Consider the following 27,891-nt stretch of genomic DNA (forward strand, 5'->3'; position numbering starts at 1 on the left):
TTGGTGAGGATCTCAAAGTACTTTTGCAAAGCCTCCCATGTCACAAAAGAAAGAAAACAAAAGGGGTGGGTAGAGAGTGACTGAGCAGCCCCTGAAAGAGTCTAGGCGTCCATCTGTCCAGCCATCTGTCCTGCCAATGACCATGTCTGGTCTCCCTGGTGCTGTAAAGAAAGTCTGGGAAAGACCCAGGCTAAGGTCCTGAAGGAGAAGGGAAGCAAAGCTCCTGAGTTCCTGGGGGATGGTAGGGGAAAATGGTTAGTATTCTGGGCACCACAGCATTCTGTTCCGGCCAGTGTTTCTGGTCCACCCTCTGGCACCAAGGCGCCTACAACATTCCTCTATGGAAGCAGCTTGGCCTAGGAGATTTCCTTTACACTAAATAACTGCATATTGCTTTGCTCATCATCTATATTAACTAGTTCACCTAATCCCTCTCATGTCATCCTAATGTCCACCAGCCCCTTCCTAGCCCTCTTTTCTGCCTTAACAGTGCTCCACTATATAATGCCCTTCTTATCTCTGAGAACTCTAGAGGTTTAACTTTCTTTGCTTGCCCAATTCACCTGTGGTCTAATTCCCACTTCTGCTACTGCAATATCAGTCCCACCTTATCTTTACCCTTCGGAGTGAGAGAACTCAGGAAAACAATAAGCAAGCTACAGAGAATGGGTGGAGCAGAGGAATTCATTTCAGGTCCATGTTATAACTATGTTCAGTCTCTTCGGGACTGAACATTTGGGTTTTCTTGGCAAAGAAACTGAAGTATTTCCCTCTCCAATTCATTTTACAGATGAGGAAACTAAGGCAAACAGGGTTAAGTGACTTGTCCAGAATTACACTTCTAATTAATGTCCAAGGTCATATTTGAACTCAAATCCTTATAACTCCAGGACCAGGGCTTTCTTTACTTTGCTTTTCTTCCTCCCCTCCCCTTCCCTCGCCATGCACTGAGTCAGGGTGGGAGTGGGGATGGGCAAGAGAAAAACGGAGCGGTCTACTTTTCAGGGATGTGCTACTCTCCCCTTGATCCCTTTAGCCATCCTTTTCAGAATCAACGGGAAGTCCTTCTTGCAATCTAACCTCCATCCGTTCTGCTGTAGCAGCAGCTTCTTACTTTGCCTTGGTCTAAGGAGCCGCCCCGCCTCCTTCCCTCCGCCTCCCTCTCCGCCTGTCTTCTGTTCCTTGTCCCCAGAATAATGTCCTACTTCGCTTGTCCTTTCTGTCTCCCTTCTCTGGTGCTACTGGGGCCAGACTGAGAAAAAGCCATAACCCGTGATCTCCAAGCCCCCTAGTTGGGGCGACAGAAGCTGTTCTTGGCCCAGGACGGTTTTGTCGGAGGGGCGGGGGGCGAGAAGAGAAGAGAGGGAGGAGGGGAGGGGAGGGGAGGGAAGCCGGGGCGCCCGGGGGGAAGAAAGGGGGTTTTGTGCGGTGCTCTGGGGCCCGGCTCCGCGCCCTCTTTATAGCGTCCTCTCCCTGCGCTCGCCCTCCCTCTAGCTCTCCCTCTTCCTCTTGCTCTGCAGTCCCCTCTGCAATCTCCTTTCTGCTGCAGGACCAGCCCCCGGGGGCGCCAAAGTTTGCGGGCTCCGCGCCCCAAGCCTCAGCGCCTCCCTGACTCCGCTCGTCCTTCTCCTGAGAGGTGAGTGAGAGATCCCCTGGATGGCCGTGCCTTCTGCCTCCACCGCACGCACATAGTTTATGCTATGCTCCCTACCTGATCCCGGTTCGGTTCAGTTCTCCCTCCCCATCCCTCAATCCCCAACCAGCTAGATCTGGGCAATGGCTACCTTTCATCTTCCTCCCCCACCCCAGCTGAGGGGAGACACCTTGCCAAAGGAGCCCACAGCCCTGCCCCAGAAGCTCCTCCGGGAAAGACGATACCGGTGAAAGGGAAAGGGGGCGGGGAAGAAGGGCTTCCGGGGGGTCCCTCTGTCCCAGGGCACAGCATCCCTGATTCACCCGGAGTTTCCTGCCAGCTATTACCGGCTCACATCAGTGTCAGTTTGCCGGGCTCCCCTGGGCTGTTAGAGCGACAATTGCGGGGATGAGGGGATACAGCCCTGCTTATACTATAGCTAACTAACATTACTGGCGGCATTACTATGGAACAGTTAAGAGTTTTACCATGAGTACCACGGGGAGCTCTCCTAGCATTGCCAGCTACTATAACTGACATGATTACCAGGAGTATAATACACAGCATTGCTGCAGGTTTTGTTAACAATTGCTAACAGGGTGATCGAGTATACTGTCTATGTCTTTGTAGTGTTGTTATTAGCACTGCTAATTGTACTGACAATAATTGTATGAAGAGTGATACTAGTTCAGTACCCAATCTAATGCCGATTGCTCATGAAAGAGTTGTTACCAAGATATTACTGCTACTAATACCACTGATAGTATTGTTATTAGTATTGCTAAAGTATTGATAATAGAATCACAAATATTAATTATTAGCACTTAATATAATCACTTAATCATAATTACTATTAATATGATCACTAGTATTATTGATGGCTCAGAGCTTTGAACCTGGTGTTAAGCAGTCTAGCCTCAGACACTTATTGGTTGTATGACTTTGGGCAAGTTCTCTCCGCTGTAAAATGGTGACTATAATAGAACTTACCTCTCAGATTATTGTAAGGGCCAAATGAGTTAATATCTACAAAGCACATTGTAAAAAGAAAAGTGCTATACAAATGCTAGCTATTGTTATTATAAAGTTGGTCATATTTCTACTAATGATGTTACTAATAGGATTACCAATAGTGCTATGACTATCATTAATAGTATTCTCGCCTGCTGTATTAATGCCAGCATTGGTAAACTACTGTTATCTCTAAAAGCGTTGTCAATAGCATTGCTCACAATACTTCCAATAACAGTGTAAATGTGATTATTAACAACATTAATTACCAGTATGGCCAGTTATATTAAAAGCACATGGCTAATGCTGTTGATATTATTACTCACAACATTGCCAACAGCATGACTCATCTTACTGAGATTATCAATAGTACAATTAATCATGCTGCCAATCTAAAAAAAGAGAAGTATTATGTAGTAGGGTATAAAGAGCCAGCTTCAGAGCTAGAATGATCTGGGTTCAAGGTCCCCTTCTGATACTTACTGGTTAAATCTCAGCTCTCTAGGCACCTGCTCAAGATTCTTAAGTTGCCAAGAAGGTGTTGACCTGCATTTGTAGATGGAGTTCCCTCACCAGAGTATTCTGTATATCAGTGAAACCATCCATCTAGTATTATCCTATTAATGTTATTGCTAGGACTATGGCAGTGAATTCGGAGAACCTGACTATCTCAGAGTCAGAAACACTTGGATTCAATTTCTGCCTTGAATACAAAGTTGTTTGACCATGTTTGATTATGACCATTATATTCAATCAGACAACTCTCTAAGAATAAGTTACAGATGTATTGCTCCAGTAAAGAGTTTCTACATTTGGAGTTCCTCACAAGGATGAAATCATAGGTCCTAACTCCACCCAAAAAATCACTTGCATTAGATCAGAGTATGTTCACTATTATTGCTAATCTTATTGGCATCCTAATTAATGATCATGCTCATGCTAATGTGATCACGAATGGTATGATAAACTGCATCACTAATATTATTCCCGCTAGAATGGCTGACATTACAAGCAGGGCTATGACAGGGACATAATTAGCTGTAGATTTATCAGCTGACATATAAGGGGGCTGGTATATGTGCTGCCAGGCAGAGAAAGCCATGGTTCTCTGGATAGGGAGATCTGCTTCAGTGAGGTCTTAGAGTAATATTGATGACTATGGGTAGGATGTTTAACAAGCTATGTGAATGATGGTTTTGAATGAAGATTCTTGAACTTTGGGGAATGTCCGAGATAAAGACATGCAGGAGGGTGGATAGGAAGACAAGGAGGGGGAAGAGGAGAGGGAGAAGAAGAGGAGCAAGAGAAAGGTATGGGAAAATTTCAAATGTCCTTGGGGTTAGTTGTAAAGGTAATACTTTTTTCCTTTCTGAAATATCTAATGGAAGGACTGAGAAAATCCTGGTGGGCTTCTGATGCTTATACAGGGAGGCATCAGAGAGAAGGTTTAATTGCCTAGCTCAGTTCTGAGCCTGGTCTGCTTAGATAGAGGGGGTAGAGGTAGTTGGGGTTCCTGAATGATGCTGTCTTGAATTGGAAAGAGCAGTGTTGAGGCCCCGATCTGAACTTGGGGAACAGATCATCAAATGGGAACTCCATTTTGGAAGAGCTCTTTAAGCAATTTAGGGGTATTTTAGACTGAAGAGGCAGAGGGTGAGAGGAAAGATGCAACTAGAATAGAAAGTCTCATCCAGGTTCAGATGTGGGAAGTGAGAGGTACCGCTCAATCTATCTGTCAAGAGTTTCTGGCAGAGTGTGAGATGATCATGAGATGGAGAATATGAGGTGTCTCCTTAAGAGTGGGAAAGGGAAAATATTCCCCTCTTAGATCTTCTTTTATTCCTATACATTCACCTTCAACTTCTCTTCTGCTCCAACGTTTATTAACTACTCACTCTTCAGGAAATCAAAGTAGGAATAAAATTGGAACAAATGCTGGAAGAGACCTACATTTATATGGATATATTCAGAAACATACATAGGAACAGACAAATATAGGATTATACCCACAGATACAGAAAAACAAATAATTATACACTAACATACGAATCAATAATAAATAGTACATATTTCATTAAAAGTTTGTAAAGCACTTTCCTTCTATGTAGTGCCAATATTGTTAACTCCATTTTATAAATAAGGAAACTGAGACTCAGAGAATTGAAATGAGTTTTCTTTGGATATACACATACTAAGTGTCAAGTCCAGAATTTGAACCCATGTATGACTCCAAGTCAAGTGACAGACATGTAAACATACATACAAACAAAGAAACAGACAAACACACATTATACCCATTCTTAGATCCTCAGATATATAGAGATCCTTCTGTTCCCCTGACCCCAGTTGCTGTTTTGTGGCATGAGAATGGATGAACTTGCAGCTGAGGATTGCAATAGTGTCTTATTATGAGATGGTTCAAAGACCAGGGATAGACTAAGTATAAGAAGAATTGGGGTGACTCTGGGGTCCTAGACTACCTCTAACCAATCTCCAAGGCCTTTAGTCTCTCCTGATGTTCCTCATCCAATAATGTCTTAGAAGACCAGTCTGCAAAATGTTTTGAAATAAGAGAGAAGGTTGGAGGCAGCAGTGATAGAGCAGGTTTTTTGGATCAACCCCAAGACTGGATGAGTTGAAATAATTCCTTCTAGAAGATGGGAATGCCAAGGAGGACTCTGGAAGCAGAAATGAGTCTTGGGTGTCTGACACTGTCACTGAATGGGAGACTGAGATGTGGAGAGATGGCAAAGAGAATGTGAGGGTGATAAAAGGCTATTAAATAAAAAAAAAAAAAAAAAGAGAATGTGAGGGTGAGATCAGATCAGTGAAGTACTTTGAAATTTCCAGGATCTGAAGAGAAGGTATTGTTAAAACTAGGGGAAAGGAAGGCACAGGTGCCCGAGTTCTATTCTCTTAGTTTTCCTTCTATCAACTTACCCTCTGCTGCAGAATGTAACCCCAATTGGCTCCCAGCAGTCTGTAGGACATAGGAGGAAAGCAATGCCAGACACAGGGGTTCCTATGCCCTCTGGCAGAAGAAACCAGATATAGGGAGCCATGCCAGTCCCCAGGAAAATGAAACTGGGGTGAGACTTAGTCCACAGCCAAGGGGGGGATGCCCTGGCCTGGCACACTTTCCTGGCATAACTCCAAGGAGAAGGAGCATAACTCTCCAGAGTACCCAGTGGGCACTGGCTATAGCTTTTTATTGCTCCCCTTTCCCTACCCAATCCTGTAAGATTATATGAATTTCCTATGCTTCTTGAGAGTAAGAGGTCTCAGTGTATCCTAATATCCTTGAGCTCTCACTGACTGAAAGACTCCTGTCCTCCAAGATTAGTAAGAAGCCCCTGGTATCTAGTTTCCCTGGCTATGTTCCCTCCTTTAGCCCCAGAAGTTTCTAGGAAAATTGGCTTTGATTCAACTTGGGGGTAGTAGTAGAGGTGGGGGTGGGGATGAGGAATGAATGGGTGAGAGAGAGAGATGTCACTTCATCTATCTGATCTCTGCATCTATCTGATATTCCTGCCTTTCTGCACCCCCATCTTTCCATGTGATGCACTGTCCTGTTTCTATGGTAAAGCTCCCCCACACTCTTCTCTAAGGTCAGACCAATACCTGGAGACAACAATGGGAGCTAGAACCCTACACAAGATTGGTAGATCTGGTGTCCATCTGTCTCCCTGGAAAATGAGAGCTAATAAATGTTTAAAGAATCTCAGATTCAAGGCCTGATGACATGAAAACTATCATAAAAATCAAGGGCAAGGGGTTCTGAATACCTGGATCCACTTTTCCTTCTACCTTAATGTCTCTCTAGCTTCTTTCCCTCTCTAAACACTGATGTACTTTTGGAGTTTCCTTTCTAGCCCACGAGGAGAGCCAGTCAGAGTGAAAGGTCTGTTCGTATACTTGCTTTGAGATCTGTAGAAGAAGATGTTAGACATGACCATTAATCTAGGCAATAGAATGTCTTGTGGTCTCTTTTTTTATTTCTTAATGTCCCTTTAGCTGCCCAGCCCCCCCTTTAGGGAGGGAGAATAGTCCTTTACAAAAGGTGCGGCTTGGAAGGGGGAAGTGCTGGAAGGGGGCCAGGCAACCAGAGAGAGGGGCTTTGTCCCAGGCTGGTTCCTGAACTGGGGAGATCTGGTGAGAAAACTACTGCCAGGAAAAAAGGAGAGGCTGTCAGGAGGGAGTGGGGGGGGGGAGGTGTCAGAGGATGGGGATGTTTAGAGGAAAAAGGATGAGTCCTGGAGTCTCCTGGGGCAAGGTCTGGGGAGAAAGAAGAGAATTCACCCTGTAAGTGGGGGGCAGGGAGAGAATGTTAAGAGGGTATTTTAAGGAAGTTGGCTTTGATTCATTCCCAGAGCCCTTCTTGGAGTCGGCAGCCTTGGTGACTGATGTTAGGAACGAAAGGGTAGGAAAGAGCTGGGGGAGGAGAGTAGATGGAAAGCAAGCCGAGAGCCCTGAGAATAGAGCCTGGAGAGAGCAAAGTCAGAGGGGAAGATGGGGACAAGGAGTCACAAAGGGTTGATCACAAGATCCTGGAATCACATGATTTAATTCTGGAAGGGACCTTCCAGTTTGCCTAGTCCAACCTTCTAATTTTATAGATAAAGCTGAGGGCTTCAGAAGGGATATGGCTTACCCAAGGTCATGGAGGTAAGTAGCAGAATTGAGATCTAAATCCAGATCTTCTGCCTCAAAATTTTGGGTTCTTTCCCTCATGATATTCTGATGGTGGAGTGGAGGCACTTCTAGGAGGACAGGGGAAAAGTGTATCCAGGATCTCTCCATCAGGGAAAATGTTGACTCTCAAGTTAGACTTCGGCTAGACCAGCATCCCATATGCTTCTCCTGCCTCCCAATAGCAGCCCTGGGCATGGCACAGATGCTCCTACTGCTCCTGACTACCTTGGTCCAAGCCCTAACTTCCTCATCTGCGACCTTCACAGGTGACAGCTCAGGTAACAATGGGGAAATGTTCTGGAGACTGGGGGTGAAGGGTTGAGAATGGAGGGATGCTTGGGAATTAAGGGAACTGAGTTTTACTGGTAAGGAGAAGAGGAGTCTGGGTAACACTAGAGGAGGGGGGATCAGTTATAACATGAAAAGAGTCCATCCTCTTTCCTTTTCTTCCTTCTCCTTACAGAGGATCAAGCATTTAAGGTGTCCATTGAGGGTGACTCCCCACTTCGAGGGGTCCTCGGGGGCTCCATTACTATTCCCTGCCACATCTCCTACCTTAGACCACCACCTCCAACTCCTCCCCCAGGCCGTAGGGCTGTCCTGGGCTCTCCCAGAGTTAAATGGACTTTCTTGTCTGGGGGTCGGGAGGCTGAGGTGCTGGTGGCCCGTGGGCTCAAGGTCAAGGTCAGTGAAGGCTACAGGTACCGGGTGGCTCTACCTGGATATCCAGCTTCAACCACTGATGTCTCACTGGTGCTGAGTGAACTAAGATCCAATGATTCTGGATTGTATCGTTGTGAAGTCCAGCATGGAATTGATGATGGCAGTGATGCTATTGAAGTCAAGGTTAAAGGTGAGGAGTGAAGAAGTCAAATCTCAAAGAGAAAACCCTCCTCCCCCATCCCTACTGTCCTAAGTGCTTCATGAGTAGGACCTTGTCTTCAACTGAGGGAAGGGGTGGGGACAGTGAAAGAAGACAGTGATTGCCCTCAGGAAGCTCCAAGTCTTGGGGAAGAAAAGATGGGGAGAAGGAAAGAAGCAGAGAAATAAGGACAGATAGATTTTCCTTTCTATCTTTCCTTAATGGAAAGGAATTTCTGTCTGAGGGTTACCCTCTATCCTTGCAATAGGATAACTTGAGTTTGTTCTTTAGTTTTTGTCTCTTGAGAGTAATGAGTAATGGGAAGAAGAAGGAGAGAACAAACATTTATTAAGCACCCACTATGTGCCAAGCACTGTGCTGAGGTTTTATTTTATTTGATTCTTAAGTAGGTGCAGGAGGTGGGCAGGTGATGGTGAGGGATGGGCTGAACACTTGGATTCAGGGCCCTCTTTGTCTTTTAGGGGTCGTCTTTTTGTATCGAGAGGGCTCTGCTCGCTATGCTTTCTCATTCTCCCGGGCAAAAGAGGCTTGTGCCCGGATTGGGGCACGGATTGCTAGCCCCGAGCAGCTCTATGCCGCTTACCTGGGGGGCTATGAGCAGTGTGATGCAGGATGGCTATCAGACCAGACCGTAAGGTAGGAAGCTATGAGGCTGACCAGACTTGGGAAAAGGGAATTCTAAGAGAAAGAGGAAGGGTTCGAAGACATTGGAGGGAGGAGGAGCTTTAAGGAAATTGGGGGGAGATGATAGAATTCCTGTCTCTGAATGAGTGTGGCTGGGATTGTTTTCCCTACACACACACACACCCACACACACACACACACACCCACACACACACACACACACACAGACTCTTGTGTGTGCTGACCCTGGGTCCTCCTTTCTTCCTAGGTACCCCATTCAGACTCCTCGTGAGGCATGTTATGGAGACATGGATGGATTCCCTGGAGTTCGTAACTATGGCATGGTAGATCCAGAGGACCTTTATGATGTTTACTGTTATGCTGAAGATCTAAATGGTGATTAGGGGTTTTTGGGTAGGGGAAACATCTCCTTTCAGAATCCCTGGAATGAGATGACCCATTCCCATGTTAGCATTGATTGAGGCTTTTAGGACCCATCCTATCCCTATCAGGACTTCAATCTCCTCATCCATAAAATAAAAGGGTTAGAACAAATAATGCCTAAGACTCCTTCTATCTGTGATTATAACTTCTTGCTAACTCTAGAAAATAGGGAGATAATCTTTAAGTTCCTTCTAATTCTAAATTCACTAATCACATGTCACTGATGGAAAAATTGAAACGCAAGTAGGTTCAATGAGTGGTTTGCTGAGGGTTACACATTAAGTTAAATCTGTAATGGGGATAGCCCAAAAGCTGGATTTCTATCTGGAGTTGGAGTCTATGGGTTCAAATCTCAACTGCCTGCCTGTATTATCTCAGATGAATCACTATATCTCCTTGAGCCTTTGTTTCCTCATTTATAAAATTAGTGGAGCAAATTTGAATGATTTTTCCATTTTTTTTATTTAAGCTTTTTATTTTCAAAACATACATGTGAATAATTTTTAACATTCACCCTTGCAAAACCTTATGTAAATTTGGTTGATTTTTTAAATCCCTCCCAGCTTTTAATCTTGACCTTCCTGCCTAGACTGCTTACTATCTCTTGGAAACATTATCTTCTTTCCCTGTTCATCACAGGGGAACTGTTTCTGGGCTCTACCCCAGACAAGCTGACCTTGGAAGAGGCAAGGGCTTATTGCTGGGAACGGGGAGCAGAGATAGCCACAACAGGCCAGCTTTATGCAGCTTGGGATGAAGGCCTGGACCGGTGTAGCCCTGGGTGGCTAGCTGATGGCAGCGTGCGCTACCCCATCGTTACACCCCGACAGCGCTGTGGGGGAGGCCTTCCTGGTGTCAAGACACTCTTCCTCTTCCCTAACCAGACTGGGTTTCCTAATGCACAAAGCCGTTTCAACGTCTACTGCTTCAGAGGTGAGTCTTACCCAAGAATCTTAACTTTCTGGGGGAGCCTCTAGAAAGGGCAAGAGACACAGAGGAATGGGGCTCAAGAGATCTGGCAAAGCTCATGTATCAAAAAACCCCAGAGGCACAGGAGAAAAGAAAAACTTAGAAAGGAATATATATATATATATATATATATATATATATATGTATATACATATATACATATATATATATAGTGAAAGAAATACTGAGGCAGGCGGGGGGAGGAAAATAAAAGTAAAAGATATAGAGACACAAAGAAATACAAGACAGAGATACAATGATACAAAGAGGTCAAGAGAAAAACTAACAGAATAGAAATACTGTAAAGACAATCAAACTGACACACTCTACTAACAAAGAAAGAAATAAAAGCAAAGAGAACTAGAAGAAGACAGAGAGACAGAGACATGCAGAGATTCAGAGAGACAGAGAAACAGAAAAATAGAGCTGGGGATAGAAATCAAAATAGTAGAAACCCAGATAGAGGGAGAAAGAGAAAGATACATAAAAGCAGAGCAACAAAAAGTGACTGAGATAAAAACAGGTAGAAAGAGTCAGAGACAGAAAGAGAAAGGGAGAGGAGCCCACTGAGGGAAGGGAAAGGGGTGGGTATGTATGTATATGTGTGTGTAACATACTACTCAATAAAAGGAACACAGCTTAGAGAGAAGGGCAGACCTCTGGACAATTTGAGATGGAAGACAAGGAGATGGCTCCAGGCAAGAGAATAGCATTATGGCTGTTCTCTACTCTTCCTAGCCTAGATTCTAATTGTCCAGTTCCATCTGCCTGTCTTGGAGCTACTCTGGTTCCATTGCCATCATTGTACATTGATTCCCTTGCTTATTCTCCCAGAAAAATGGAAAAATCCTTTCTCTTTCAGTTTTGCTGAGACAAGGTTGGAATCTCTCCAAAGAAATTTTTCCTAGGAAATTCAAGAGAAACAGACTACACAAGCTTAGAAAAGAATATGTTTGCTAGTGGCAGCTAGGTAGCATGGTGGATAGAGCACCAGCCCTGAAGTCAGGAGGACCTGAGTTCAAATCTGGTCTCAGAAACTTGAGAATGCTTAGCTGTGTGACCATGGGCAAGTCACTTAAACCCAATTGTCTCAGAAAAAAAAAAGTCTCAGAAAAAAAGTTGCTGAATGCCCAGTGTTGTTCCTATCTATCTAAGCTAGTCTGGTTTAGCTATTCTAGTCCTCAACTCTCTTCTCTCCTTTCAGCAGTCTAAGCTAAATGGCTTACTAATGCTAAATAGGTATCCAGAACCATAGCCACATGCACCTATTTAGGCTGGCCCTGCTTTTAGGGATGATTGAATAAAATCCTTGCTGTCTCTTAGAACTTGTCCCCACCTTATTCCATAGACTATGAGAAGGACTGCACTGAACACCTGCTCTGCAGCTATATTGAACCCCTTAGGTCTTTCCTCCTCTCTGGCCTCCATGTGAAGAAAGTCCTTCCTCATCTGGCCCCAGGGATCCCTCATCTGGGATGGGGCTTATCTGCCCTATGCCAACCTTAGAGTTGTCTCTGTCTCTTCTAGAAGTCTTCATGGGTCTCATCTCTGAAAGTCCTACCTTCTTTCTGACTCATTTCCTAAATTTGAAGTTTGTTAGAAGTAGAAAATCTTTAGAATTGTTTTTTACTTTTTAAATTGTTTTCATTGTGAACTTAGAAATGATTACCTTAGTATTCAATGTAATTTAACAATCATTTATTAAGTATCAGGATGCACACAAAGAAACTGAGGGACAGGAAATGGAAGGACTTAAAAAGAAAAGATATATAGTGAAAGAAATACAGGGAGAGACTGAGAGGAAAAATACAATGAAAAAGTGCTAAGGATACACTTGCTAGGTGCTAGGAACAAAAAAAAAACAGGAAATAATATATGCCTTCAAGAAACCTAAGTTCTAGATCAACTAGACCATTTAGAGCTCTAATTTTATGGAGGAGGAAACTGAGGTGTGGAAAGTTTAAATGACTTGCTCAAAGTCACATAGTAAGTAGCAGAGATATGACTAGAACTCATCTATGGATTCCTAGTCCATAGTCCTTTCTACTACACCAGACACCTATCTCTGACCTGCTAGGTTTCCCTGAAACATCCTTACTAGTTGGTTATCCACGTGGTCTTTCCTAACTGTGGTGCCTAGAATTGAAAGCAACAGGGATTATAAAAAAACCCTTGGTGAATTGTCTTTGTCACCTGTCACAGTCTCCCATTAAGTTTGGTCTTCATAATGGCCTCTGTGACAACTCTGGTTTTTCCCCACATGATATTAGCTCTTTCTAAAGGTATATGCAGACTCTCAACATCTTCCTGTTTCCAAGTATCTGCCCCACTTTGGACCATCCCAAATATTTTCTGCCTGAAGGAAGAACCTTTGAGTTTTAGATAATTTGCTTTTTCCCCTCTGTTGTACTTTCCTTTTTTATTTCTTTTTCATTTAGTGTTTTATTTTTACCCAATTATATCTAAAAACAATTTTTAACATTTTTAAAACTCTGAGTTCCAGATTCTTTCTCTTTCTCCATCCTCATCCCTTCTTCATTGAAAATGCAAGCAATTTAATATAGGTTTTACATGTATAATCATGCAAAAATATTTCCATAATAGTCATGTTGTGAAAGAAAACATAGATAAAAAACCTTCAAGAAAAATAAAGTTAAAAATATTTCAATCTGTTCTTAGACACCAGCAGTTCTTTCTCTAAGTATGGATAATATTTTTTATCATAAAACTTTCAGAATTGTCTTGATCATTGTATTGCTGAAGATAGGTATGTCATTCACAGCTGATCCATCTTCCAATATAGTTGTTACTTGATACATAGCGTATTTTACTTGGTATTAGCTCATGGGAGTCTTGCATGTTTTTCAGAGAGCATCCTGCTATCTTTGATCATTTATAAGATTAGAAATGACTAATATATTATGAGTCCAACAGGGAAACTAGATAGTCCACATTCTCAGTCCTGCCTGCTCCTCCATTCTCTTTTTTCAGCTTATAACTTAAGTGTCCCTAAGATATTCAAATGCCTTCCAGAATTCAGACTTACAAAGAGTCATATCATTTAGTTGAAATACTGGGATAGTAGAGGCTAGAGATTTTCCAATGAATGAACCTTTTTCATAATACTCTTTATAAGTAATCATCTAGCCTCTGTCTGTTCATGCCCAGTCTGAGTAGTCTTTTCTATTACTGAACAGTCTTGATTGCTAGAAAGTTCTTCATGTTAAAGCAAAATTTGCCAATCTGAAATCCTACCCACTGGTTCTGGTTCTACAATCTGAAGCTATACAGGATCAGTGTAATCCTTCCTGAGAGTGAAGGATTTACTTAAAATATTTAAAGACTGAAATAATGGTTTCCTTATAGTTTCATTTCCCCTAGATAAAAATGGCTATTTCCTTTACCAATCCTTTATATGATTGCCCATCACTAGCTTAGTTAGCCCCCTATAAACTTGCTCCAGGTTATCCATATTGTCTTTCCTAAATGTGGTACGGAAATGAAAGCAACAGGGATTATAAAAAACAGAAAACTATGGAGGCAAAAGAGTTAAAAACCCCATCAGACTGGGTTTCTATGAGTCCGGGATAGGTATCAGAAGAATTCCAACCAGAGAATAGATCCTATATGATCAAAGTCAAGAAGGAAGTGCAACAGTCCCAAAGAGAAGTGTTCTGTGAGGAAGAAATACTGAAGATGTATCTTAGTTTTCTTCTAGACCTTCATCCTCCATTCCTTAGCCCTCCTGTCTATAATCTAGTGGTGGGCAAAGAAGGAGAATTAGAAGAACCATAGAAGTCATCTTTCTTATCCCTCATCTGATGAGAGAGAATGGCTCTGTCCTGATGGAATCCCTAAGTATAATTATGGAAAAATATCTGTCTTCAAGGGGCACTGAATTTAAATGGGGAGACACAGTCCCTGATCTTCTTGGGCCTTCAGCTTGAAATCTCAGCATGCATCCTTAGGACACAGACACAGATTCTGGGCCCGAAATGAGGGTAGATGATCTTCTACTGGAAGGATCAGGAAGAACTTTCAGGACTGGAGTTCTGGTTGAAAAGGGTCAATTAAAGCAGTCTCCTTTGATGAAGATGAGCATGGAGTAGAGTTAAGAAAGAGGGGAGGGATGGATGTGCTGGGCAAGGTGGAAGGGAAAAAGTTGTCCTAAGGTTGAAGGAACAACTATGTGAAGGTGAAGTACAGAGACAGGAAAGGACAAGAACTAGATGAGAATGGCAAGAGATGGTGATATCAAGTTTGGAGTTGAGTTAAGCAGGTGATGAAGAGACATGCTGTTCCTGTCTCGCCTGGCTAGGCAGAGAGATGGTCTAAAGGTCAGAGTGAGGGCAGGACAAGGATGATGAAGTCTTCCTTTTCTTAGCATTTTTTCCCCAGTCTCAGTTCATTGGTTTTTTCCTTTCTTCTGTTCCCTTCTCCTGAGTCTAAAATGACTCATGCCTATCCTCTCTGATCTTCCAGTGAGAGAGTCCTAAAGAGCAGTTAGAATAGGTATGTTTTCATTCACTTCCCAGATTTTCTTAAAGATCTGGAAAACCATAATCTTTCCTCCTTTATGGAATGGGCTGAAGATAAGGGAGTGAGTTCAATCTATCTCTCTTCCTTTCCTAACTGAATTTGCTCCTTATTCTGACTTTTGGAAGGTCCTTTCTATACTCTTACTCCCATCTTTCCTGCTGTAACAATAGCTGATTTTCTCTCAATCAATTCTTTTAGTAGATAATGGTAAAGTAGGGTTCTTCTTTCACTTGAGATGGGAAAGACTCATCCAAGATGGCACAGTCATGATTTGACCACAAGTTCTCCAATTCCTAATTGAGGACCCCTTACCACTTCATCAAAACTTCATCCTGTCTGGTTTACTAACCCATTTGTTCATTTCACATACAATACAGTAAGACAACATGGTAAAAAATAATCTTTGGGCACTTCTTTGGCACAACTCAATTTGATATTTATCGTGTCCCATCCATGCAAGGCACTGTGTTCTCGAATATCTGTATATCAGGGACTTAGTAACTATCCCTATCTAGCTCCAATACCATCCAAACCTAGATGTGCCGTTTGATGATCTTCCTCACTCTCCTTCCAACTACAGACCCTGCTCAATCCTCTGCCTCCCCAAGGAATCCCTATCCAGCCTTAGATGGGCTAGAGACCATTGTCACAGTGACAGAGACCCTTCAGGAACTTCAACTACTTCAGGAGGCCACACAGAGTGAGTCTCGAGGAGCCATCTACTCTGTCCCCATTTCAGAGGACAGCAGGGGAATCAGCTCTACCCCAGAAGATCCTGAAGATACTCCCAAGGCATTCTTAGGTAAATCTTTCTTTATTCCCTGCAATTTGCAGTGGGATGAAAGGATAAAAGTGATATAGAGACTAGAGCCTTCATCAGTAGAGTGTTCTTGAGTTGTACCCATCTTTACCACTCCATCTGTGTCACAAAACCCCTCCTTTGGCCAAGTTTAAGACTGAGTGATATCTCTTCTATCTCCTAGTTCAGAAATTAGAGATTGTCTCTTCCAGGAAATTTAATTTTTCCAGCATCTCTACCTGCCATCCTCAACCTCTATCCTTCCTGCTGATAAGATGTTCTGGGGCAGAGAAAAAGAGCTTATATGGGTCAAGTTCAGAAGGGCCTGAGGATTCTTAACCTAAGAAGATATTGGCTGGGAAAGAGAGGTTTCCTTTCTTTGGCACCTCTTCCTTTTCCCCTTCACCATAGAAAGTGCTGAATTGGAGAAAGGAAGAGAAAGTCATATTTATTCATGTGCCAGTTGCCTTCTCATCACCTCACCTCAAGTTCAAGGTCCCCCAAAATCCTCTTTCAACTTCTCCAATGTCTCCCAGCCCCTCCCCTTTCCTCCAGGGTCCAACAGTTCCCTCCACTCAGTGTCCACTCCATCTTCCCTATCCTTCCCCTCTCCCCTGAGACTCCACAGTTTCCTGACTTTTATCAGGTACTCCCCATCCCTCCTCCTTTTATTCACCCAGTGTCTCCAAAGCCCCTCTCCCCTTGTGACCCACAATCCTCTCTTCCCTAGTCCACACCCCTCTCCCTGGGTCCCTGAGAACTCCCCTGGTCTCACTTTCCTCTTAAGTGAATCTGCTCTAGAATGCTGTCCATGGTCCTGATATTACTTTCATTTGTTCAGAGGATGGAGACCAATCGGTCACCCCACCCATGCGGTCTTCTGAGGAGGAGGAGCAGGAGGAAGATGAGAAGGTAATAGAGGAAGAGGATGAGGAGGGGCAAGAGGAGGGAGAAAAGGAGGAGGAAGTGGAAGATGAAGCTCCTTCTCCAGTATTAAGTGAGATCCGGGAAGTAGCCATAGAGAATGGCACCCCCTCCACTGAGCCTCCCCATGAGGATGGGCTGTCAGAGGCTCCTCTGGTGGCCCAGGTGTCTGTGCATGATGGCGCCATGCCCTCTCCTGGGGTGCAACCAGAGGGGCCTAAGGATTCAAGAGGCAGGGGGCAATCCATCGAAACCCTGCCAACCCTTGGGGTTATGCCTCATGGAGAAGGGAGCCAAGCATCCCCTCCACCCCCCACACCTGTCAGCACTGAGGAAGAAGATGAGGAAGAGGTTGGGGCACCGGAGCTGTCTGGAGGCACTCCTCCCTGGGTTCCTCATGGAGAAAGCGATGAAGTGGGAAGCTCTGAAGAGGCACCGGGTCTGTCTCCAGCAACTGGGACACTGCCAGGAGTGGAGGGGAAGGAGGGAGCAGGGGACAGGGTGGCCCCCCCTGAAGAGGCTCTGGGAAGGACAGCACCTGTGGAGACCTCCGTTAGAGCCCAGCCAGCGCTACCTACTGAGAGCGCAGGCCTGGGAGCTGCGGGGGCTGCAGCCCCCTCACCAGGTAATCCAACCCACTACTCCCTCCTCCTTCTGCTGCTCTGGACTGTTGTCTTCTAATCTGCTCCTTGTCCTATCCCATCTCAGCCTCCCCAAAAGTACTAAACTCTTTTGTGACTATCCCCACCCCTCCACTCTCCAGTTTCCTTCTGGAGTCTCCCTTCCATTACCATTGCCATAGTTTCCTGTGACCCCACCCGTTCCACCTGCCCCTACCCCTGTGCTTCCTCTTTTATCCTCACCCTTCCCCTTTGAATACTCTTATCTTACCTCAAGAGCACCATGCCTCTTTTCCATGCTCCCCCCCATAATTCTCCTCTTTGAGGCTTGGTGCACTTCCTTCTACTCCCTTTGTGGCTCCCCTCCTTTCAATCTCTGAGACCTTCTTGTTATTTTTCTAGGTCCCCAATTGCTCACCCCTCTGACTTTCCAGCTCTTCCCTTTTGGAATCCTCCTCTTGCCTAAGACCTCCTTCCCACCATCCCTCCTAGACTGTGACTTCTATTCCTGTCCCTCAGCCCTCCCCTAAATTTAATATCCTTTTTCCTCTGGTCTCCCAGTTTTCTACCTTTATTCCTGTCTTCCATTTCTCCCTTTATGTGTACTCCCACTCCCTTTCTTTCACTCATGTGTCCCTTTCTGGATGATATCAGGGAAGCCTTTGGATTGGAGCCCCTTCTCTCAGTCCCAGGGAACAAACCCCTCCCCCAGGAGCCTTAATTGACACTACTTCTGTGAAGTATTTTTATGACTGTTTCATGGAAAACAAGCCTCGGAAATAAATCTCAATTAAAGCCAATTTATAATCAAACTCCGGGTCCCTCTGTCTCCATTTCCCCAATCTACCTCTCCTCTTTCTCTAAAGAATCATAGCTATCTTGACTCTGTCTTTTTGTCTGTCTGGCTTGGACTCTGTATTTGTCTTACTCTCAACTTCTGTCTCTCCCTTTCTACCTTTTGTCTGCTTCTCTGTTTCTGCCTTTTCTTTCATTCTTTGCCTTTTTCCCATCTGTCACTCTATCTCTACCTCTCTCCATCTTTGCTTTTTTTTTTTTTGTTTCCTCTGCTCTATGACATACTCTATTTTTCTGCCTTTGGCTTTGGTTCCATTTCTCTCTGTCTGTCTTTGATTCCTTATTTTCTCTACGTTTCTCCTTTTATCTTATCAGCCTCTTTGCTTTTGCCCTAGGTCCATGTTCTAACACCCCCATGCTGTGCTCTCATTTTCTTCACCAGTATTCCATTCCTATCCCACCCCAGGCCATGTCTACACTAACTGTCTCTCACTTGGCCCTCTGAAGTCCCAACTCTGACCTTTCCCACTACACAAGAAGATTTATTACCAGTCTGGGGATGTGTGTGGTAAAGGGAATGGAGTTAAGGAACTTGCTTCCTTGTTCCCAGATGGGAAAAATCAATGAAGGTTTTCAGATGTGGTGGGAGTTGGGGGACATTTATATTTCCCAGGGCTTAAGTCATTCCAAATACAGGTATAAACATGAATTAGATGTCTCCTCTGAAGGGACAATTTCACTGGACAGACCTTTTCCTGGGGCCTAAAGAGAGCCAACATTAGAGCATTAAACCAGAGAGGGTCTCCCATTTCTTCCCTCAAATCAGTGGTATGTCTTAGCAGTATGTATTAGTATCTATAATTGGTATTTTATTCCCCTCCTGAAATTTCCATCTCTATTACTCATTCCTCATTATTAATAACTTTCCTTTATCAATTTAGTGAGTTTGTAATCTCTTCCTAGCCCATAACAAACTCAAAGCACTCAATTGGCCCATGGAGGTATATATGGGAAACCCTTAGGGGAGAGAGAACTGAAGTTGTGGAAAGAAGAGAAATTTAGAAAACTGAGAGGAAGAGGAAGAAAAGGGAGAAGACACTCCATCATCCAAATACACAGTGTACCAGAAATTCAGGATGAAAGATCATTATGCCAATTACCCTGCTTCCTCGTCTCTCCAAAAGTACAGGAGTGGAGTTGGAGTAGGGATGAATTGTCATAATTTTCCTATATTGGACCCTGGAATTCACTCCACTTTCAGGTTTTCTCCCCCTTTCTCTTCATGATGATCCCCACTTTTTTAGGGTACAGAGAACCTAATACTGTCCCTTTGTTATGCTCCATTGTCCACGTCATGTCTGGAAAAGGATGCTAAGGTACTATTACATCAAGAGAGATGATAAGTAAGTAGCAACAAGCATTTCTCTACTCTCAGGAATCTGGATTACCAGAAGCAAGAGATTTGGGGAATAGGAAAGATGAGAAAGACAGATCTTTCATCTCTGCTGGACAAGGGACAGAGTAAAAGGAGAGGAAGATGATGTGGGACTCAGATCACTTGGGAGATGAGGAAAGTCCTTTTAGAAATGGGGGAGTGGAGAAAAATTGAGCCATTCTTTGTAAGAAAGGATACTGTGCTAGAATATTGCCATAATAAGCAAAGGTCATCCCTTCACAACCTTTGCTTGGCCTGGTGTTTAAGGAGTTAATAAAAAAAAATTGCCCATCCCCTCCAGGTGGCAGCACAGACCATATTAGGAGAAAATAGAGGGAAGATAGAGAGGAGAGGTATAGGACTGGAGCCGCTGAATTTTTCTTCTGGAACCAGCCTATTCCAGGAAAGTGATTTAAATCATTTCTGCTTTGTTTTCCATCCCCTTTGTCTTCAGGCTATAGAACTAATTATTGCATTAGGAGACGTCTTTTCTAGGTACACTCTCACTATAGAAATGGTAGGTTCCTACTGGTCCTTAACCTTATGAGCTCACACTCCTTGTAGATGATATTAAATTCCACATTACAATGTAGACTTAGATCTTCAAGAATTGACTGAGACTGCAGCAGGTAAGATGGGCTATGTTAGAAACTGGAGAAAGATCATAAATCTAGAACTGGTGGAGAGATTATCTAGGCTAACCTCTTTATTTACAGTTCAGAAGACTGAGACCCAAAGAGAGATGCCCAAGGTCACATATTCTTCAATAATCTAGAGAGATGATCTGATGCAATGGAAAGAACTCTGGTTCTGTTCAGGAGATTGGGTTCTAACCCCACTCAGATCCACTAGCACTGTGTCCTTGGGAATATTTCTTGATAACTCACATTTCTATAACACTTCAGAATTTACAAAACCCTTTCTTCATAGTAGCTATGGGATATACATATGGATTTTTACCATTTTATAAATGAAGAAATAGGCTAAGAAATGCCTAAGGTTACACAGCTAAAACATGATAAAACCGTGACTTGAATATTAAATTTAAGACCTCAGTTTTTCTATTTGCAAAAATGGGTTTAAGGATAATTTTAATACCTTTCTCATAGGGCTGTTGTGTTTTGTACTTTGCATTCTATTCACTCTATTTGTGTTTGTATTCTATTCACTCTAGAAAATATAAATTAGAATATTCCTTATGTCATCAATATCCCCTTTATTTAGCTTCCCGGCAGGCTGCCAGCTAGCCAGTAGGTTCAAGGCTGCCTGAGCACAGGAACCACTGGATATTAGGGATCAACTTTTGCCTGTTTCTATGACCAGGTTGCCCTACCTATTCCACAACAACAGTGCCTTGGTTATTCTATTCAACATTTTTGACTATTCCCTGATCTCCCACACACCTTTTCTGAAAGAAGGTGCTTTGAAACTTCCAAGAAAATAAGCTCCGTTCACTTTTTTTTGATCATTCAGTCTTTCTCACCTCATATTTCTGTCTTGAGAATGCTTTATTAGTGGATAACTAGCCTAGGGTCTGGGGGTGTGGAAAAGTAAAGGGTGGAAAGGATCCAGAAGAAGGAAGAAGATTGGCTTCTGCCCTTAAGAAATGAACAGTTTGATGAGAAAGACAGTGCCAATCCTCAGAAAGATCCCCGTCTTTGGGAAAAGGCAGAATCTCTGTCCTCAGAAAGCTCCTACTTTCATGAAGGAGATGAAACACTCTGCCTCCCTCCACCAGGTACAGAGACAAGAACAGATGGTCATGTCAGTAAGCATTCTAGATGTCACCTTGGGGAAGAGATAGAGGTGGATGAGGATGTCAGTGATGGCTGGGAAATCTTCTTAGGGGGAAGGGAATAGGGGAATAATGTTGAGAAGGAAAGGAACTAAAGGAAAAGGAAGAAATGCACAATCTTGTATAACAGAAGATTCAGAGAAAGAGCCCTGATGTGGAACGAGGTCAAGGGCAGCTTCATTCAGCTGGAATGAAGAATATGAAAAGGAGTCCTGGAAAAAGGAGTTCTAGGATCCAGCAAGATTGAGGAGGGGACGATGGAATGAAAATAATATTTGAGAATCTTGGATTTGAATTCTTGCTTTCAGTGGCCTCCAAAACAGGCTGGTTGTATAAGCACTCAAAGAAGGCAGTCAGATTTCTATTCTGAAACTTTGATTGCTGCCCTTCTTCCTGCTTTCAGTTACTGGCACTTACAACTTAGAATCCCAGACTCTGTGGTATAGGTGAATTGTAATACTTGGGAACCAAACATGGATGACTGAGAGGATGATTTAGAACAGAGGTCCTCAAACTACTGCCCGTGGGCCAGATGCGGCAGCTGAGGATGTTCATCCCCCTCCCAGGGCTATGAAGTTTCTTTATTTAAAGGCCCACAAAACAAAGGTTTTGTTTTTACTATAGTCTGGCCCTCCAACAGTCTGAGGGACAGTGAACTGACCCCCTCTTTAAAAAGTTTGAGGTCCCCTGATTTAGGGCTTTCTAACGATCCCTTCTAGGAAGTTAGAGTAAATGCTCCCTTCCTATGGCTTCTCTTCACTGTCTGGTCCTGGTCTTAGAAGGAATGGGAGCACAGATTTAGGATTTGGGTTGAATTAAACTCTCTCCAATTCTGGTTTTGGTTGAGGAGTTGGGGTGGGGATTTAGAAGGTGGTGAAGGTGCAGGGGAAAGATGAGAGCTCTAGACAGGGAGGAGGTTTGACTATAACCAAAGCCCTTCTCTGGGATGGATCTCACATGTGTTTTGAGATCTCTCACAGGTACCTGAACTCCTACAACCACAATTACCATGTCTCACACCTCTGCCCCCTTGCAGGTGATTGCGTTCCCAGTCCCTGTCACAATGGGGGGACATGCTACGAGGAGGGTGACCGTGTCCACTGCCTTTGTCTACCCGGCTATGGGGGGAACTTGTGCGAGATTGGTGAGTGGAGATGGGAAGGGACAAGAGAAATAGGGGTTCAGGGAACTCAACTATTGAGGGACTACTCAGGACCAGATCCACATCCTGCTCCCTAAGCCTACATTCTAAGCTTCCAGAAGGATAAGGGATAGAAGGCTAAATCTTGAGAGTATTCAGGGTTTTTGCTCTTAATGATCCAGATCTCAAATTCTCACAATATAAGACCAGGAAGGTTAGGGGAAGATAAGTTAAGAAACAAGGCTGGAAAGAGAAAGGATATAAGAACTTCAAAATATGTCCCTGTTCCCCCTTTCTTTTCTAGTATCTCTGATCTCTGCTTTCTTTAGTCGTGTACTCTGTAACTTTGTCACTGCCTCAATTCACATCACCTCAGCAAACATCTGTACCCCTAATCCCCAGCACAATGCTTAAGTAAGCACTTAATAAATGCTGTTTTCTTGAATTGAATTATATTAAATTGGTTAATTGGCCATATGCCTATAGTACTGGCATCTAGATCCTGAGGATACAAAAATGAAAAACAAAACAGTCCCTGCAGTTAGGAAACTTAGGTTGTATTAGTAAATATATATAAGCATAATACAAGGTAAGGTGATAAAAGTCAATCAATAAATATTTATTAAGCACCTAGTATGTACAAGATATAGTGCTAAGCAATAGGTATACAAAAAACAGGGCAAAAGACAGTACCTGGTTTCAAGGAGCTTCCAATCTAATGTGATTAAAAGATTTTTTTTACAAAATGCTCTAGGAAAATTTAAAGAGGAAATTTCAATTTCTGTGAATTTTGTGGGGTTGACTGGGAGTTGGGTGGGGAGAGAGTTATAGGATCAGAACCATCTGTTCTTCCTACTTACTAGCATGCCTTAAATGACCAGTTAAGGAGCCTCATATAGTTCCCTATCTCTCTCACCTCACTTTCAGAGAAGGGAAGAACCTTGAGTTTTGAGAATGCTTTTATACCTCCAGAGAATATAAGGAAAGGTTTTATAGAGCAGATGGTAGCTAAACTAAGCCTTCCTGGATGACAACAATAACTTCGAGTAGAGTCCAGAGGTGCTCCTCCACTCTTTTCCCTTCCATCTGACCTCATTCCCCTTTCTCCCTCAGGACTCCGATCCTGCAGCTCTGGGTGGGATGCCTTCCAAGGCTCTTGCTACAAGCATTTTCCAACTCGAAGGAGTTGGGAGGAGGCTGAAACTCAGTGCCGGCTTCATGGAGCCCACTTAGCCAGCATCAGCACACCTGAGGAGCAGAATTTTATCAACAGTAAGCTGGGTCCCTATGGGCAACTTTGGGAAGGCACTAGTGATTTAATGCATTAAACATACACTCATTTGCCTATGTTGTACAAGTCTCTTGGTAATTTCCAAGCTGCTGAAAATGGAAATGTGAGCCTTCCTGAAGCCCTAGCAGCCAGGCTGTACCAGGAATTCTGTGCCCTTCCTGAGCCTGATCACGATATTGTGTCATAGCTTAACCCTGCTTAAAGCTATTGATCATGTTGAAATAAACCAAAATACATCTACTCCTCTGGCCAAAATTTTGGTGGCAAAAAATATATTTATATAGTGTTTTCAGTGGCTTGCCCGTGGACTCCATAGGTATATGAGTTGTAATTTGCACCAAATGTTCTCCTGCCTCACATTGGAATGATGAAAATGTGCCAATATTGGCATATAGAAGTAATATCCATATTGGTATAATGAAAGTGCTCAGAATTTAGTCCCAGGATCTGGTTGCATTTTTATCTCTTCATTTCTATCTATTTAGAACCTGATTGACCTACATCCACATTATGAATAATTGACCTTTTTTTTCTGGTTACCTCATTGAATCACTTCTTGGGGATCTTCCAGTTTCTCTCCTTCTTCCCCACCCTCTTTCCCCCTAGTGTATAAGGAGCTCTCTATTTCTATCATTTTACATTATTTCTATTTTTTCCCCTACCCTCTATTTTCTCATTATCAGAACTTGCTCCCTGGTCTCTAAGGTTTGTTTTCTCTAATACCATATTTTAGAAGAGGAGGAAAAGATACTTATGTTATTGTTTATTGTTGTTCCTCATCCCACATCCCTCACTTTAAATATATTCCCATCTTTTCTCCTGGGAAACAGACTGAGAAATTAGGTGTTTTGAGACACTATATAGTACTGCATGCAATGGAAAGAAAACTGAATTTTGAGTCAGTTCAGGCCTCAATTCGCCATCTACCTCCAGTATGACTGTGCAAGTCATAACCTCCCAGTGCTTCATTTTCTCAATTTGTAAAATGAAGGGATTGCCCCTCCAAGATATCCATCCATGCTGTTTTCATGCCTTCCATCCTCCAAATCTGCGATTATATGAACAGCTTTCCTATAACTTAGAAAATGTACAATAAAGGAAAGAGATACTACATCTATTTCTGAGGACTTCTTAAACTTCTTCTACTCGCAACCACTTTTTGCCCAAGAAATTTTTACTCTACCCTAGATATGTAGGTATATAAAATAGGTATTAATATTTACTGATAATAAATTGTAAAAATAATAATAATAATAATAAATATTTTAGGGGCAGCTAGATGGCGCAGTGGATACAGCATTAGCTCTGGAGTCAGAAGGACCTGAATTCAAATATGATCTCAGATACTTAACACTTACTATTAACTGTGTGACCTTGGGCAAGTCACTAAACTCCAATTGCCTCTCAAAAGAAAGAAATTTATTTTAAAACAATTCTTTGGTATACATATAATTTTACTATTTATTAAAGATAAAAGCAAATTTATATACTAATTAGATAAAGTGCTTGTTTATTTTTACATAAAGATTTAAATCTTGGCAGAATAATTGATACCTTTTACAATTGCCAAATTTTTCTTGACCACCACATTCAATTATCCACCGTTTAAGAAGCTTTGTTCTAAGCCATAGAAAAGCAGCTCCCAAGATAATAGATTTTGAGCTGGAGAAGAGATTTTAGAGATTAAGCCTCCAGGGTTTTTTGACTATAACTCTCCAGGCCTTTCCTGACATCTAGTCTTCTTTGTCTCATTCTTTCATGTTGTCCTGTAGAACTCCTAACTTTGTTTAAATCTTCTTTTCTTTTTCTGGGATCAGTTCTCATCCTCCTTTCCTTTCATGCTCTGGATAGTTCCATGATCTCATTTCTGCAGCCCTGATTACCAGACTTCAAGCACTATTATTCCCCTACTTTTGGCTAGGTCCTGCTTCCACATAGGGAAGAATGAAAAGAGGGCAGCAGGAGGGATTGAGAATAGATTTCAGAAAGAACTTCCCCAAAAAGTGGTAAATGAATGTGCAAAATAACGGGATGAATATTCCCGTTAGAACAGGGGAAAGGTGCCCTCTGCTGATCTATGACCATACTGCAGGCTTCATTCTAAAAATCTACATGGATTTCCTCTTCCCTAGATCGATACAGAGAATACCAGTGGATTGGGCTGAATGACAGAACCATTGAGGGAGACTTCCTATGGTCAGATGGAGTTCCCTTGGTGAGAGAAGAACCAAGTCTTCACACATACATACTGGTTTCCTCTCAGCTTTTTCTTCCCTTGATGTCTCCCTCAAAACCTTCTCCTCCCAGTCCCTCATCCCTAGCTTTTTCCTTCCATAGTCCCTACTCCCCTCTCCTAGTTTCTTCTCTCCCAGCCCCCCAAGCCCTTGTCCTTTTCTCCAAGTATCTGACCCCCCAGCTCCTGCTCTCTCCCAGGGCTTCCAAGTCCTTTTCCTTATTCCTAAGTGCCCTTCAGCTCCTGTCCCTCTCCCCTCAGCCACTGCCCTTCTTCAGTGTCCCACAGATGTCCTCCTTTTCCCCTTTCCTCAGCTTTATGAGAACTGGAACCCAGGGCAGCCAGACAGCTACTTCTTATCTGGAGAAAACTGTGTGGTTATGGTTTGGCATGACCAGGGACAGTGGAGTGATGTTCCCTGCAACTACCACCTGTCCTACACCTGCAAGATGGGGCTGGGTGAGGAGAGGCCAACAGAAGGGGAACTGGGAGAGGGGAAAGGGTTGAGACAAGGGGCACTAGAAGTCATAGGGAAGAGAATCAAGGGGCTAAGGGACATGGGGGGAAGAGCAGAGGACTGGGAGACACTGGGGGAAGGAGGAGGGGGATGGGACAGACTGGAGAGAGGAACTAGGAAAGGAAAAGAGGGAGAAATGTTATTAACTAGTGTGATTTGGGCTCCTCTCAGAGCTAAAAGGCCTAAGGAATGTGTAAGTATATGTTCCTACTGCCCCTGTTATGGGAGCTACCACTAGTCCCAGCTAGGACTCCATCTCCCTGACTGCCTCTCACAATCTCCTCCTCCTAGTGTCCTGTGGACCACCCCCAGAAATGCCCTTGGCCCTGGTCTTTGGCCAGCCAAGGTCCCGCTATGAAGTGGATGTTGTGCTTCGCTATCACTGCCGGGAAGGGCTGGCCCAGCGCAACTCTCCCCTGATCCGGTGCCTTGAGGATGGCCAGTGGGAGCACCCTCAGATTTCCTGTGTGCCTAAACGACCTGTGAGTATTGTGCCTGGAAAGAGGATATACAACTGGGCCAGAACAGCCAAGTGAAGGTTATGTCTAGGGGCCAGAGATCAAGAGTCACAGTTTTGTCAGACCCCACAGCACAAGAGCATCCGTTGGGTCTGTTTAGCTTGTATAAAAGAAGATTGATGGAAGATGTGATGGTTATTTCCAAGTACATAAAGATCTGTTGCAGAACAGAATAATAATAGTAATGACATTAATGGCTGCCCCATAACTTGATGTTACTTAAGCCTTGTATGACCATTTGTTATTATGTGGGAGAAGAAATTTCTGAATAGGTACGTGTGAGTCACTGAACTTCCAAGCTCATTTCTGGGAATCTGGGTATTTCTGAGCTTCACAGTCAGGCTGGGAGGGCCAAGGGTGGAGAGGAAGGTTAAGTTAAACATCCCAGAAAAAATGTATTTCTCCCCCTCAGGCTCGTGCCCAGCTTCGGAGGACAGCGCTGAAGGAGCGACAGGCAGCTAGGAGGGCTGGAGGCTGCCGGGCAGCAGGTGGACACTGCTGACCTCTGTACCAGGCCCCAGGACACCCAGACCCCACCTATTCTCTTCCTCCCTCCCTTTCTCCTGTCGGGGCAGGGCCTCGAACATGTGGCTCAGGGCAGGGACCCCCCAATTCAACACCTCCCCCTGATAGGCAGCTCCTTGGTTGGTGCTTTTATTAGTATTCCCCCTTGGGGTCATAGGATGTGACGTTGTATCCAGGGTGGTCTTAGTGCAAGGAGTAACATGAATAGGGACCAGTAAGAATTGACCAGAAATCCTGGGGGACCAGAAGTGACCTCATTGCCCCTGTTGGGCTCCTTAGGGAAAGGTGCCAATGCTGGAACCTTCCTGCTCCCGCTGGAGTTAGACTTCCCTCATTACAGGGGTCAGTCTCCAAGTGCCTCTGTCAACTGTCCCCCCTCCCAACCCTTCCTGGTCCTCCCTCACTCTGAAAGGACAAGACCCAGTGGGGATGGACCCCTGGCATGGGGATGTTGGTCTAAGTGCCCTCAAGAGGAAACAGGCAATAAAACTATTTGACACTGA

The 27,891-nt window shown here is 43.7% G+C and overlaps 1 protein-coding gene across 5 annotated transcripts; it reads left to right on the top strand.

Annotated features, from left to right (window-relative positions):
• The first annotated feature begins 1,384 nt into the window (after positions 1-1,384).
• On the top strand, positions 1,385-27,891 carry BCAN (brevican). 5 transcript variants are annotated; one of them, XM_031966781.1, is made up of 15 exons: positions 1,385-1,636; positions 7,519-7,614; positions 7,800-8,189; positions 8,681-8,855; positions 9,112-9,239; positions 9,927-10,220; positions 15,376-15,597; positions 16,006-16,089; positions 16,436-17,143; positions 22,200-22,307; positions 23,418-23,576; positions 25,728-25,810; positions 26,143-26,287; positions 26,637-26,827; positions 27,276-27,891. In XM_031966781.1, exons 2-15 carry the CDS (start codon positions 7,530-7,532, stop codon positions 27,363-27,365), a joined length of 2,862 nt encoding a protein of 953 aa, XP_031822641.1. In that variant the 5' UTR covers positions 1,385-1,636; positions 7,519-7,529; the 3' UTR covers positions 27,366-27,891. The 5 variants fall into 5 exon arrangements, with proteins under 5 accessions (XP_031822641.1, XP_031822645.1, XP_031822644.1 ...); XM_031966782.1 differs by having other exon boundaries at positions 1,565-1,636; positions 7,522-7,614; XM_031966783.1 differs by lacking the exon at positions 1,385-1,636 and adding an exon at positions 6,962-7,309.

This window comes from Sarcophilus harrisii, chromosome 4 (assembly GCF_902635505.1).
Source record: "Sarcophilus harrisii chromosome 4, mSarHar1.11, whole genome shotgun sequence".
NCBI lineage: Eukaryota > Metazoa > Chordata > Mammalia > Dasyuromorphia > Dasyuridae > Sarcophilus > Sarcophilus harrisii.